The sequence below is a fragment of the Castanea sativa genome, chromosome 8, assembly GCF_040712315.1.
Source record: "Castanea sativa cultivar Marrone di Chiusa Pesio chromosome 8, ASM4071231v1".
Lineage (NCBI taxonomy): Eukaryota > Viridiplantae > Streptophyta > Magnoliopsida > Fagales > Fagaceae > Castanea > Castanea sativa.
In genome coordinates, this window is record NC_134020.1 from 53,978,310 (window position 1) to 53,993,925 (window position 15,616).

Consider the following 15,616-nt stretch of genomic DNA (forward strand, 5'->3'; position numbering starts at 1 on the left):
TCCAGTCAATCAAAAAATTTAAAAGCAAACAAATCAATCACGCAACAACCTATACATAACATTTATTATAGTTTACAGCTAGCCATATATCACAATCATCCACACTTTAATTTTCACACTAGGTAACAACATGACAACACGATAAGACTTGCTAGAGTACTAGCAAGTAGCAAGAACCCAACAGCATCCGAACCACCAAGACTCAGCTTTCAAAGGTTCAAAATTTCAAACACTTACAACCATAAATATAGAGCAATGTTACAGAGAGCAGTTGTCGCCACAAGTTTCATATATGCTAAGTTGGCAAATTATTATTAATTCTATATAGGCCGCCACTTACACTACTTTATTATTCACATTAGACCATTAACAAGTTGTCATAATATTTTAGGATCTAGCCCAACAGAATTTCTCATATGACCCATTCTTAGGGAGTAATGCTTACACATTTTCACAATATTTTTAAAGCAATTGAGTTGTTAATTTTTTATGGGTTATCATCTAAGCCCACCACTTACCTTACTTTAATAACCCCACAATAGTTAACAACTTGCCAATTCACGTGTGTTTGTGAGTCTATATTTATTCATTCTTTAAGCCTTTACAAAGAAACCCATTTCATCAAATCCTATACCCAGATGCATTGGTTTCAAGAAGAAGAAAAAAATCCCCATACCAACCGCAAAAATCACCAACCATCCAGCACCGCCGCTGTGCCGCCCAGCCACTCCACGCCGGCGACGCGTCTGGACCAGCTGGTATCTCTCTCTCTTTCTCAAAAGTCAAAACTCCTCTTTTATAGCTTTTCTATTTTTCTCTTTTTTTAGTTTTGCATGAAAGGGCTGAGCTTTATTGTTTAAGAGAGAGTACCGTACAAACCACAGATAGAGAGATAAAGAGAAACTAAAGCAGACAGACAGACAGACAAACCAACAGCAAGACTCTTTTTAGGCTTTAACTATACATATAAGTTTTTGTCTTTTTTAATAAAGACAATGTGGAATCACAAACAGTGGAATGAGAGAAAGTCAAAAGGTTTGTGCTATCTTAATTTTTTTTTGTATTTTGTTAGTGTGCAACTGTGCATTGAGTGATTTATCTAAATTATTTAATGATAGCTATTGTGACATTAATATTGAAGAAAAAAAATTAAGAAAGAGATGACGAGAGTGGGTAGTGGGTGGTGGGTGGTGGGTGGTGAGTTGAATAGTGTTAGTGCTATTAATTATTAAAATTTAAAAAATGGTATTTGGAATTTTACAAATTTTATTGTATAAATTTATAGAATGATTTGTTCTTAAAGTAGTATCATATGCACAAAATTCTTATATTTGCTGGGTTTGAGAGATGTTATGATTGATGGTTTTTTTTTTTTTTTTTTTTTTTGGGAGTGAAAACTATTCTTATATAAGAGATTGATTCTTATATACCATTGCACTGAAGTCTAGCCTTTATAAACTGATCTTTTATCAATAACAAAAAAATATTTTAAATATCATCTATTAAGTTGTTAAAGTAAGTTAATCATGTTTATTATCGCATCAATTTGTTACTATTTATAATATTTTTAGCATTCTTCCATCTTAAATGGAAGGTGGTTTGTTTTGTCTATACTTTAATATATATATATATAAATCAATTTGTAAGATTTTGCTAGTAACTCTGGCATAAAACAAAGTAAAACCCCTCTCATAAGTAACTGTCAATTTCTTTAGGTTTCTAATTGCTTTATATAATATAATCTATTATTATTATATAATAGTGGTGCTTATTATATGCTAATATATTTAACTATTTAAATTTGAGATAAAGACAAAAAAAAAATCTCATTGTATCTAAATAGTAGTTTATACTTCATTGTTCATACTTTTTTTCTTCTTTTTAAATTTGCGATATAACTAAGTTTGGGGAAAAAAAAAAAAAAACAACAACAACAACAACATTTTAGAATCCAACCTGCTGTTCCTCAACATCCAGATCTAAAGAATTTATCCATACTTTTTTTAATTATGTCAAGGGTTTGTGAGAGTTAGAAAATCAGCAATCTATTCATTTGTTGATTAAACTTGTGTTTGCTCTTTTTGTTTCAACAGCAACTACAAAAGGTGTATCTTCGTACTTGAAATTTGTCAAAAAAAAACTTCATAATAAGATGAAAAATGAGTTTTTGAGTGATGTTTTATTTGTGTACATAAAAAAAAGAGATTGCTAAAAAGTTAGTTTAGAAATATTATAGATAATTTTGATACCCTGAAAAAAAAAGTAAATTTATGAAAATAAAGCTTTTTTTTTTCTATTATGAAAGTTTTCATTTTTTAATTTAAGAATTTTATTATATTTAATCTGGTCTTGTAAAAATAAAAAAATAAAAACAAAGCATCTCACATACTTGTTATTTTTGGGTATAACTCATAATAATCACGTAGTTTTTGGTAACTTATTTACTCAATGTGAAACAAAATGATAAGAATTAACTTTATTTTTAAGTTAGTTTGGTGATGAGAAAAAATAAAAGGTGAGAAAAGCAAAAAATTAAAAGGTAAAAAAGGCCTTTGCTTTTTAATCCACATGGCTAGAACTAAGAAAGCTTTAACGTTTAAGGGATATTTGGGTTTGTGTTGTTGCAGGTGGCATTAGATTATTCAGCACCAAGTGACTACTGTATTCTTTCTTGCCTAGCCAGCCTCAAAGCATTGGAATATATATATATTTATCTGATGACAACAACCCAAGTAAGAATTCATGATATGGAAGTTGAAGGAGAAGAAAGATCAGAAAACGATGGCTGGAAACCAAAATATGTCAAAGAAGCAAAAAAGCAACTAAGGCTAGGAGGGCCTCTTATAGCAGTTAGTTTGTTGCAGTACAGCTTGCAAATTGTATCAGTGATGTTCACTGGTCATTTAGGAGAGCTGCCTCTTTCTGGTGCTTCCTTGGGATCTTCCTTTGCATCAGTCACTGGTTTCTATGTCCTGGTAAGTGGATTCTTGGAACCATGTAGAGGAAGGAATACTGTTCTTGGATTATAGAATAATTTTCTCTGCAAGAGTAGTTTATTCTGTGCATGACTGTCACATTTATGGAAATCTTAACTATTGTCAAATATTTGTACATCATCACCCAAAAAAAATAAACCTTCCATTAAAGATAAGTCTAGTAAGAGCATCCACATCAGTGTGTGGATAATCATGTATAATGCAAAAAAATTTCAATTTTACACATTTTGAGCTACATCAGTAGAGCTAAAACTAGGTAAAATAGTGTAAAATCATCCCGAGCTACAGTACCGTGTATATTTACACGGTTACTGTAGCTCAAGTAAACAATATTTTACTATTTCTCCTTCGTTCCTTTTTTTCACTCTCTGATCCGTTCTCAACAAACTCCATCATTTTCTCAACACAGAATACAGAGATATACTTTGCTCAAAAAAAAAAAAAACACAGTCATACACAAACAACCACAGATCGGTGCTTGACTTGTAGATCGGTGCTTGACTGGTCGGAGTTCGTGGGTCTTGCCATGGATCGGAGCTCGCGGACGCTGGATCGGAGCTCGCGGATCGGCGATCGGAGCGCTGGATCGGAGCTCGCGATCGCGCTCCGAGCGCTGGATCAGAGCTCGGATTGAGCGTTGATCTGGGTAGAGAGAGAGTGAGGGAATTAATAAAAAAAGTGAGGAAATTGATCTGGGTAGAAAGAGTGAGAGAGAGAGAGAGAGAGAGAGAGAGAAATTAATCAGAACTGAAGAAGAGAAGAAATGAAATAGATAGGCGCGTAGGTTAGTTGAGGGAATTAATAAAAAAAAGTGAGGAAATTATTATTTAATTAATAGAAGGAGTATGATAGATGAACTGATGTGGGTAATTTGTAAAAATAAATGTGTAAAATTTTAAAAGGAATTTTTTTGTGTAAAATAGAGGAAATTTTTACATGATCTGGTGTGATTGCTCTAAGCGTGTGTTTGGATAACCTGCGTTTGCGTTTTGCTGAGAAATTTCAGCGTTTTTTTTTTTTTTTTCCTTCTGCTGCACGCTTTTCACAGGGGACAAGGCTACTGTTCATGCTACTGTGCATGAACAGTAGCCGATTTTGTTGACTTCCAGCACATTTGTGGGTCCCGTGTACTGTTCACGGGACCCACAAACTTCATTTTTCAGATTTTTTTAAATTAAAAATGGGACCCACGGTACTATTCACACATTTAAAAATTATTTTGGTACAGTGTTTTCAGTTTTCAGTTTTCAGCAATAAGCTGTATCCAAACGGACCCTAAGTATCAATAACTATAAGCGATAAAAGACTATATACACAACAAATTTCACAACCCTTTTTTATAAGTGCCGTGACAGCAAGTTGTGATTTGTATATAATAAAAGTAATGTTCGCTAAAGAAAATGTTAAAATTACTACAAATTTTACTATAAAATATGTACAAATTGATGTGATAATAATTATAATCGGTGGTGAAGTATTTTTCCTGTTATTACACATCAATTTTATGTAGAAAATTTTTTAATATTTCTATCACCACTAGTTGCACTAATTACAATCTATCACCTTAAATGTTTGTGAAAAAAATAATTAAACTTATTGTGTTAGTAGCATTTTTATTTTTATTTTTTGCTGAGAATTGTGTTTGTAGCATTGACTAAGTATATCTTGTGTCAAAATTGAAAAGGCCTACCTCCTGGGCATTTGCTATCTTCTTAAGTCCATATATATGGGCTTGAAATGAAAATATCGGAAGTTTAGCCCATTACTTTCATGCCAGTGGATTTTTTCCTTCCACTCTTGATCATTTAGGCCTAAACTATAAGAATATCATTAAATACATAGAAATTTTCACTACTAGTTAAGGAAGTAAGTTGTGATTGGAGCATCACCACTTTTACACGAGTCCACCATTGACATAACTTCTATTATATAGCAATCATATAAGATTACACCAACAATTATGATAACTTTTGTGTCTCCAACTATATTGAGATTATAGTTTTTTTTTTTTTTAGAAACATTGAAACTATATATAGGGTTAAACAATGGCATGCACAACTCCATGTTGAGGTCACTGCACAAAGAAGAATTCATAAATATTAATGGGCCTGTGTTTTGTCCAAATTGTTCTAAACAAATTAATGACCTTAGTAAAGCTTTTTTGTTTTCCAGTTAAATGCATCATCCCCATTCTTCATCATTTTTCATCATAAAGTATCATTTGATGCCAATTCTCATCTCTATAACGTTATAAATCTCTTAAAGCTAGGTATGGGAAGCGCATTAGAGACTCTATGTGGACAAGCCTATGGAGCAAAACAGTACCACATGCTTGGTGTTCACACACAGCGAGCTATACTAACCCTCCTAGGCTTAAGCATTCCTCTAGCAATAATTTGGTATAATACAAGCACCATTCTCATACTTCTACACCAAAACCATGAAATAGCTACTGAAGCTGGAGTTTTCAATCGTTGGATGATCCCAAGCCTTTTTGCCTATGGTATCCTTCAATGCCTAAACAGATTTTTACAAACACAAAACAACATTATTCCTATGTTGATATGCTCTGGATTCACAACTTTGCTACATGTTCTTGTTTGTTGGGTTCTTGTGTTTAAAATCAAACTTGGGATTAAAGGAGCTGCCTTGGCAATTACCATTTCCAATTGGGTTAATGTGCTTTTGTTTGCGATTTATGTAAGATTGTCTCCAGCTTGCAAGAAAACTTGGACTGGGTTTTCAAAAGAAGCCTTGCATGATATTCTCAGCTTCCTAAAGCTAGCGGTTCCTTCAGCAATTATGATATGGTAATTTCTAGCTACTTCTGACTAGTATTGTAAAAGAAGTATCAATGATGGACCCACATGAAATTGATGTTTCAATCACAATGTATCACCTTGACAATTTATGGAAAAGATTGAGAAAAAAGTCGTGTCCCGTGCATTGTTGTAATGTTTGAAGGATGCATAACAAAAGCAGCTCTTCTATTTGCAAAAGAAATTTGGATCATTCCAGCTTTCGGTTTACTCATTTGCATTGTTGAAATGTTTGAAGCAATTAGCTTTTTTCTTTCTTTTTTCTTTTTGGGGTTTGACTCTTTGAATATTTTGATTGACAGCTTAGAATATTGGTCATTTGAAATGGTTGTTCTCTTAGCAGGACTTCTCCCAAATCCAAAACTAGAGACATCGGTGTTATCAATAAGGTATTTGCTATCACTTCCATTATTTTTTTAAAGATAAAAAACATAGAATAGGGAGTCAGTAATTTAGATTTTCTTATGGGTAAAACTTAGATGCAATTCCTTAAGTGCTATACTTTAGATTCCTTAATTATATTCGAACATATGATTATATTAAATTTAGTTATCATTTATAAAATAACATTATTTATATTGTATTAATCAATACAATCACGTATTTGAATATAATTGAAAATCTAGAAGACTGTAACTAAGTTTTACCATTTTCTACTACCTATGTTTATTACTTAACCTCTTTTAGCATAATATATTCTTAAATGTTCTGCAGCCTTAACACATGTTGGTTGGTTTATATGATTTCTGTTGGTCTTGGTGGTACTATAAGGTTAGTGACATAGCCAGTTTATATGAATTTTCCCCCTAATACCATTGCCCCTCAAAACTAAAAGAATCTTCTTGCTATTACACAGTACAAGAGTGTCAAATGAATTGGGTGCTGGGAGCCCATATGGTGCACGATTGGCTCTTCGTGTGATGATCATAGTTGCTCTCTCAGAGGGTACAATAATAGCAATTACTACAATTTTGGTGCGCAATGTTTGGGGAAAGCTTTATAGCAAAGAGGAAGAAGTTATCAGATACGTTGCTAAAATGATGCTACTGCTTGCATTATCAGACTTCTTGGATGGATTCCAATGTGTTCTTTCAGGTCTTAAATTTATGTCACAAGCACTAATCAAGTTCAATTGTTAACAACTGTTTAGTTTTTTCTTACTTTGATTCAACTGCTTAGTGATTTCTGCTTTGGATATGTAGGGGCTGCTAGAGGATGTGGGTGGCAAAATCTGTGTTCATTTATAAATCTTGGTGCTTACTATCTTGTGGGAATTCCTTCTGCTGTGCTCTTTGCTTTTGTCTTCCATTTTGGAGGCAAAGTATGTCTCTATATGTCTCTTTCTCATGTGCCTTAAAAACTGTTATTTCAATTTTTAAACATGTAATAAAAAGTAATTGATAAATTTTATTATTATATTATTGATGTGTTATCAATCACATTCATTATCACATCAATTTACTTTTTAAAAAAAATATAGCAAAATCAGTAGCAATTTTAGTATTTTGCTATACTAATATTTGAGTTGTGAAATTGAATTTTATTAGGGGCTTTGGATGGGCATCATATGTGGACTTTCTATTCAAGTTGTGGCACTTGTTATAGTAAACCTACGAGCTGATTGGAAAAAAGAGGTAAGAAAATTTCATCTATTTAACTTTAACCCATGACTTGGATTTAACCTATAGGAATCAAGAAAGAAACTAGCATATTCAGCGCACACAAAAAAAAAGTAAGAAACTAGCTCTTCATAAAGAGGCACTAATTAATTAATGATCCAATAAATTGGGACCATGCCATAGGACTAAAATGATCATGACTATTGGAAATGTGCTAATCTGTTCGGCAACTGTTTTTTCAATTTATTTGCTTATGTCTAATTTTTTTAATGTCTCACTTTTTCTAAATACAATATTTGATTACTTCCAAATGTACTAGACTAGAAAAGTGCTTTCAAACTTAAAAGTGTTAAAAAAATTTCTCATAATTTATTCCGGTGCCAAATTTATACCTACAATATAATGTGTCTAGGTTTGTTCAAAGGCATAACATTATTCCCTAGCCCCTTGGGGCGTGGTGTGTTGATAGGAGTCCCAAACTTAGTCATACTTGCAAATCCAGGAGTTGTTGGGCTTGAGTCGTGCGCTTCACAAAAATGTTGTGCCACGAAGCGGATAGCCCTAAAGTGCTCAGGGTGCCCCACACTATCAATAGCGGATTTAAGTGGGCCGGATCAATGATCACACGCTTGAGGCCCTTTTTTTGTTCATAATTAAAACAAAAACAAAAAAAAAAAAAACAAACAAACAAACAAACAAAACAAAAAACAAACAAAACAAAAATAAAAACAAAATAACATTATTCCCTACTAACATTGGGTTTAATTTGGCCAAGTAATTGTATTATATTTTACGGAATGTCTTTTCCTTCCTTTTTCAGGCAAATAAAGCTGTGCGTGGTGCTCAAAGAGGTGGCAGCGTAATTGTTGAGGAGGAAGAGGAACTATAGATTTGATTTTCACTTTTCATTACACACCAAGAAGATAAATTGTGGATAAATAATTCTCTTTTTTGAGTAATAAAATGAAGTGCTTTACTTGTAAAAAAATAAAAATAAATAGATTATAGCTCTTGTTGAGATTTTAAGTTTCAAGTTAGCTTAGACTTTGAATACAAATATCCTTAAACATATTATCATTTCTAGTCCTGCAAAGTTTTAGGAGTTAGATCTTGCAGACTATCCTGACTGAAGCCAGCAATATCAATCCTATCCTATGTTCTTTCACCTACGCAAATGCATGCAATTATAAATTAATACGAGTAAAACACCAATTTTGGTCCCAAAAATTTGCTTGAAGATCCAATTGATCCCCAAAGTTCATTAAATGCCTAAATGTTTTAACTGGTTTTAATTTAGTCTTTCCATCGATATTCATTAGAAACCAGAAGTCCATATAGCTGATTATTTGCATGGCACAAGTTATGCAAACTCAGAAAGCTGTCTCTACCTACTATCAGAAATTTTCATGATCTCTGCCCAATGACAAAGTCAAGAATATTTACAGATTGGCTTAAGTATTCACATCAATAACTCTTACAAAATTTTTAAGCATAGGTTGCAATTCGGTTCCAATTCATTTCATTTAATTTACTGTCTCTAAAGAACACAGTCAAACATACTGTTTTTCCAATAAAATTGAAATTTTACAAGACTAAGTAATGAAAGACTTTCAAAAAACAAAACCTAAACTTTAATTTTCATGGCATACAAAATCTTTAACCCATTATGTACCACATCACAACAACCCAAGTACAGTGATGGTACATCACATTCCAACTGACAATTCACAGTAGATCTCGGTCACAAGAGCATATCATGGATGGAGATGTTTGAGATTAGGAAACCAGTTTCACCCAAAATCATCAGTATGTCAAAATTTGAAGTCAATATGTCACGCAGTTGCTTCAATTTACAACCTACTGCTCAATAGCTGGTCCTTCAGGTGAAGGGAGTGGTTCTTCTCCATTCACATTGGTCTCAATGGCATTCTCAGCTAAAGGAGGGGCTTCTTCACCATGCTCATTGTTCTCAGGATGAAAATTGATTGGGAACTTTGTGACCCTGGGCTTGTCGGCCAAAATATTTCTTTGAACCCTATCAATCAAAACCTTTGGTGGAGGCTCCTCTCTTAGCTGTTCATCATCATAATCATTGTTCACATAGTATCCAACTCGAATAAACTCTTGTCCAAGATAAGAACATGTCAATAGCAGTACTGTGACGCCAATGATATCTTCATCACGGATTTTTGATGGGTCTGGAGGATCTGCCTGCCAGGGGCCCCAATAACAAAAAATTTAGTGTTATTTTCATAAGCAAATTAGCATTGAAAACCAAGTTTAGGACATAGCACAAGCATTCATCGAAAAATTACCTGAAGGACAAATCGGTAGTTGCCAATGTTGACAGGCCCAACAAGCACACTTTCAAGAAGTTGGTCATATGTCTCATCCTCAGCAGATCCCACATAAATGAGTTTCCATTCCAAATCTGCAATGTTTTATGAGTCAAAATATGGCAAGGCTAGCAAGGCAGAAGTCAAGTAAACAAATTTAACTACATAGATGGTGACAACAAACAAAAGGAATGCACAAGAAGTTTATATTAGGCAAAATAATTTTTTTTTAAAGAAAAATTTAAAAGTTCAAAGAGAAAAATGAATGATTCCCATTAGTATAATTGACTCCACCTAACAGGGAGACTGAGGGAGAAGAGAGAAGGCATCGAGTGGTTAAAGAGAGCATCAAATACTGAAAAACAGCTTTGCTGCACCTGCCACTTTTACCCTAAGAAAATGTACAAAATATCTTGACAAAACATGGTACATCCTCAAAAGCATTTTAGTGTCTCTAATTCAAGTACTTTGTAGCTGGAGTTCAAAATAGAACTTCTATAGGAAATATAGAAATGCTTCTTCTATGAGTTCTATCAAAGATATAAACATCTACATGCTTAAAGATGAAGATTAGTTTATTCATTCAGGGCAAGAAAGAAAAAATTAAAAGGAACAGGCCAAAAGCCTCACTTAGATCCAATGCCTTTTTCAAACCATCAGGGGCTTCTTTGTTGTCTCATCCTGTGTAAGGCATATCTTAAACAAACACATGGAATCTAACACAGGACTACTTTTTGAGCTTCTCTTCCTATTGAACACTTTACCTAAGCCTATCATATCCAAAATTTATCAATGAATCAGTGACTAGTTGTTTAATGGTAAATAGTACTCAGAGATATATAATATTGGTTCAAATACTTTTAAATTTGAAGTATTTAGAACAACAATGTAACTGAAAATATATAAGGAGACCAATAACTCAAACCATTTAGGTTTGTCTAACTATCAATCCTCTTGAGTGTTTTAGTAAAAAACTTATTACACATAAATTAAGCTACCAAAAAAACTTATCCACAACTCTAAGCATTACATCCAACTAATCAACTTAACTAAAGCCAAATTAATTGGGGTCAGCTACAAAGACCTTTTATGTCACTCAAACTTATCTAGGGTCGTGTCCCATTTATCTATCCAACAACCACGCCTTTCGCTTATTCCATACAGCTTCTACCCCAGTCATTTTGGCCTCCCTTTTGCCTTTTTTGCTCCATCCATACGATTATTATCACAATTTTGATTACATTCACAGGCCTCCATGGCATATGTCAAAAGCATCTCAAACAATTCTCCATCATATCCGAACCATCCTAGGATTACATCTAAAAACCATCTTTTTATGTTTCCTCACTCTAGATAAAAGCATTTCTTTCATCACATTAAGGCCATATTATCAAGGAAATCAACTAGGACCATTAATTCTCAATAGATGGACATTTAATCAAATCAGGACTGGATCAGACATCATTGGATTCTTAGTTTCCTTAAAAAGTAACTACAAAGCATCCAAATTAATGGGAAAGGTTAATCAGATTACGTAGCTCAAATGTTCCATTTTTTTCATGGGTAAATCTTCCTTTAAGTCAGATACTGCTTGTTCATTCTGCATAAATGATTCTGTCAGATAACTGCACTCTTTAACACCAAACAAACTGCATTAATCATACTAATTCCCCATTTGGATTGGTCAAGCTTGAGGGGAGGTAGGGGAGATAAAATGAGTGAAATATACAACCCATCTTTAGTCTTGGTGCTCTAGACTGGAATAGAGATAGTGGCAACAGGCAACCTATTGTCCCTTAGATGCCGACTTCAACACAAGTGCTTGGATCTCAAAAGAAATGTAACAAGGTCTATAAATTCTTTTGTAGTATTGTAGTAACCAATTTAGCCCTTCAAAAATAAGAGAGGGTATAATGAGAAATCAACTTTCCCGGTTCCATTTCCTTTTGTTTTTTCTTCTCTCTACCTTTTGCATAAGGTTTGATACCATGGTTTCTTCTCTTTCCCCCATATCCTCCTAAAACCAGCTAAAGGGTATAAATTTACACAATACAAAATCAATTTAAGATTTTAGTGTAAAATTCGTCCTAGACCCCACTCCCCTCCATTTCTTTTTGCATTCATATCTTTTGACCTTAAACGCCCATTTGAACCACCCATAGCCACCCAACAAGACTTTACCCTTTTTGTGAACACGGCAAACAAAAAGGCCGTACCCAATGCACAAAACTCCCACTTTTGCAGAGTCCGGCATAGGTGATTGGTAGACAATCATACCCCCAAAATTCAAAACCCGCCACTTTTTAATACGCGAACACAACAAAGAATGTTGAAATTGTCATTTCCAACTTCCTAGTCATTCAACAAATTCAAAAGCAAAAAATTCATGCCCAAAAAATGAAACCATAACATAACATAACATAACATTTATCCTAATTAGTTGCAAAGAACAACAACATAAGACTTGCTAGAGTACAAGAAAGAAACCAGAAACATCGTCATAAATCATAACAACCAAGACATCAACGAAAATTGTTACACTAAATTAACAGTAGATTAATGTAATAGAAGCCTAATTAAATTCAAGTACCAGTTTACAACAAACCCTAGCTGAAGCTAAAAAAAAAACAAAACGGTGACGTTTTGTGAAGTTGTTACCGTCTTTGAGAGGGGTCAAGCACTCGTAGGAGATCTCGAACTGGAAGGGGTTGAGAAACGCGGCCGGGTTGTCCAAAACGGCGACGTTTGTGATGTTCACGGCGCTCATAGTCTCGACCCGGAATATGAACAGAAGGGATTTGGATTTGATTTTGATGGTTCGGGTCGTGGATAGGTATCGGTTTTTCTAATAAGCCTGGGTAGGGTGAGCCTCATTGAAGAGTGGAAGCTTTGAAAACAAGATTGGACATAGCATTTTTTCTCTTTATATATGTGGCTGCGTTTTTGGGAGAGGGAATATTGGGGTTACCGGCTGTAGCCGGTGATTAGTGTGGAGGGAAAAGGTTTTACAAATTGGCGGGAGTTTTTTGCCCTTTTCATATTATTGAAATTTGTTCTTACTTTTTTTAAGTACTTGATTTGAAGATTAATAGTGTTCATAATATTTTTAAAATACTTTTAAAACAAATTTTTAGTGATAAGTTTTTACTGCTTATTATTGGTGGGTAAAAAAGTAAATTTTATGTTAGGTTTATAGTAAAACCAATAACAACTTATTTTGTATGATTTATTATGAAAATGTCATAGACGTAATATTTCTTAAACTAAATAATATAGTTGTTGGTTTTTATTCTTATAATTATTAATCTATACTAATAATAGGAGGATTTCTCTATTTTGTCTTCAACTTTTGGCCTACCAAAACATCCTCATACAAATTCTACAAAAAAGTAAAAAATGTTAAAAGAGTAATACTATCTCACGTACAAAAGAAAAAACAAATCCGAATATCTGATTCCTATCTGTATTTGTTTATTTGAATTCAAATACTTCAAATATGTTTTAAAAAAATTAAACAAAAACTTCAATTATGTACGGACACAATGAAAAAAAATAAACAATTTTTCTCTCCACTCATTTGTATTCAAATGTCTAATTCCAACTTGTATTTGTTATCTATATTAATTCAAATACTTCAATTATGTTTATCAAAAAAAAAAATCTTCCAAAAAAAAATTCACTACCTCTCACCAAAAAAAAAAAACAATATTCTCACCACCTATTTGTATTCAAATGTCTGATTCTTATCTATATTTGTTATCTATTTGAATTCAAATACTTCAATTATGTTTATTAAAAAAAATACTAAATTACATCTTTCAAAAAAAACCCGTATCTCATGTAAAAACTACTCTTTCTTATCCTACAAATTTTATGTTTTTTTTTTTTAAATTCTTTAAAACATTCCAAAATTTTTGTTGTCCAAATTCTATACAGTTATCCCAAATCTCCATCTATCCACACTAACATTTTTTTTTTTTGTTCATATCTTAAATTTTTGTACTTATCACAATTCTTATCCCAATCAATAAGTTCAAACATCCTATTGGGTTTCAACTTCTTACGATACAAAAGTGTCCTCATTTGAACGCGTTAAAATTGCATCTACTCACTGCTATCCCAACTCCCTTTAACCACTATCAAATATATCATGTCTCCCACCTTCCTACTTCACATATTCATTCCAATTTAACAAACCCAGTTAATAACAGAATTAAACACAACAACCTTTGAAATTTGTTGAATTTCAATATTTAAAGGTACATTATATCTAATTTACATAGAGAAAATAATTTTTATTGAGGTATGTATTTAAAGGTGTTTGTTGTTGACAGAGAGCTTGGCAAGATGTTGGGGTCTAGTTGTGTTTGATCCGAATTATGAACGAACCTAAAATAATATTGTTACGGTCTTTAGTGAGAGATTTTCTGAAGCTTGAAAAAATTTTGGCTCGTTTTTGTAGCCCATTGTAAATCTTATGAGTAGGATATAAAAACTATTGCTTTGGATATTAGGGTTTTCTGTTGTTTTTTAGGGAGAAAATTGTACTGCAGCACTCTGTAATTTTTCATGAGAATAGTGAAATCCCTGCAACTTCGTGGACGTAGGCAAATTGCCGAACCATATAAATACTGTCTTATGTGTAATTATTTTTCTTTAACGTATATTTTTCTCTATTTTTGCATCTCACAGATCTATAAATTTTGTGGATATTTCCATCACGAGAGAGACAAAGATCATCGACTACAAGCCCAGTCATAATTTCAATTGAGGTATGTATTTGACTCCTTTGTAATATTGAGCCTATTTTGATCAATTTTTGGTTTTTCCTTGAGCCTAATTGCATGCGTGTGATGAGTCTTTTATTTAACATTTGGTAAACTGTAAACTTTAAATTCCAATACTTCTTTTATTGTCAAAATTCAAATTTATAATTTTTACAAGTAAAACCCTATGTTGTGGAAATTAATCAAATAATAAAATAAAAATTGTTAGTAGTTCCAATAAAAAAAAACTTGGAAGTTAAGAAGGAAAATGTTAAAAGGAGACTAACAAATTATGTATATATATAAATGTATGTAACTATGTATAGAGGGGGAGGGAGAGAGAGAGAGTGTGTGTGTGTGTGTGTATATATTACAGTTTCTTTTTAAATGCAATTATATACTACTCCTAAAAGGCACTACAAACAATAAAATTAAAGTGAATATGGATGGAGTTTTTCTTTTTTTCTTTGGCTATTGAGTATTGTAGTTTGACAGAAGTATATTTATATATGAGAGTTCTATATAGAACATATCCAATTGTTTTTATTGATCGTTAACTTTGATGCCATTGAACTATTTCAAAAATTCAAATGACTACATTGACATAATCCAATCTTTAATACCCTAGGAACAGCTTTTTTTTTCTTTTTTAATAATACAGGGTGTAAGAACCAAGTAGTAGTTAGTTTCACCACCTTTTAAAAGCCGTATGGAATCATTCAGTAAAATTATATATATAAATTAAAATTGTAATTAGAAATTATAGAATTTCAATCCCAATTAGTGATATAAATGGTTGGTGTGGACCATGGTTGGAAGATTGTAGATGAGAATAAATCCCAAAAAGGAATGAAAAGGAAACACATAACATGCTATATAATGGGCCATACAATTGGGAGACCTTAAAACATGAGAAATGGAAGCCATATAGACCAGTCCAGAAAAGACATATTGGATGGGCTCTAACACATTTTAGAGCATCTTCTCCCAATATCATATCTTTCATACTCACTTTCCTCGATTTTTGAACAGTGAAAAGGGCCAGGCTCAACGGCTCAGCCCACAAAGAGTCCCAATTGA

At 32.8% G+C, this 15,616-nt stretch overlaps 2 protein-coding genes across 5 annotated transcripts; one reads left to right on the plus strand and one right to left on the minus strand.

The window, feature by feature from the left end:
- The first annotated feature begins 576 nt into the window (after nucleotides 1–576).
- LOC142606861 (protein DETOXIFICATION 16-like) lies at nucleotides 577–8,436 on the plus strand. Of its 4 annotated transcripts, XM_075778223.1 has the most exons (10): nucleotides 623–758; nucleotides 885–1,035; nucleotides 2,628–2,975; nucleotides 5,262–5,806; nucleotides 6,118–6,204; nucleotides 6,530–6,586; nucleotides 6,672–6,910; nucleotides 7,018–7,136; nucleotides 7,363–7,449; nucleotides 8,255–8,436. In XM_075778223.1, exons 2-10 carry the CDS (start codon nucleotides 1,018–1,020, stop codon nucleotides 8,321–8,323), a joined length of 1,569 nt encoding a protein of 522 aa, XP_075634338.1. In that variant the 5' UTR covers nucleotides 623–758; nucleotides 885–1,017; the 3' UTR covers nucleotides 8,324–8,436. The 4 variants fall into 4 exon arrangements, with proteins under 4 accessions (XP_075634336.1, XP_075634338.1, XP_075634337.1 ...); XM_075778221.1 differs by lacking the exon at nucleotides 885–1,035 and having other exon boundaries at nucleotides 577–758; XM_075778222.1 differs by having other exon boundaries at nucleotides 627–1,035.
- Nucleotides 8,437–8,916: 480 nt separating this feature from the next.
- On the minus strand, nucleotides 8,917–12,667 carry LOC142608449 (histone chaperone ASF1B-like). The gene is made up of 3 exons (XM_075780228.1): nucleotides 12,429–12,667; nucleotides 9,750–9,865; nucleotides 8,917–9,645 (listed from the first exon to the last, which is right to left on the minus strand). The coding sequence occupies exons 1-3, from the start codon at nucleotides 12,535–12,537 to the stop codon at nucleotides 9,292–9,294; spliced, it is 579 nt and encodes a 192-aa protein (XP_075636343.1). The 5' UTR covers nucleotides 12,538–12,667; the 3' UTR covers nucleotides 8,917–9,291.
- Between the last annotated feature and the right edge of the window lie 2,949 nt (nucleotides 12,668–15,616).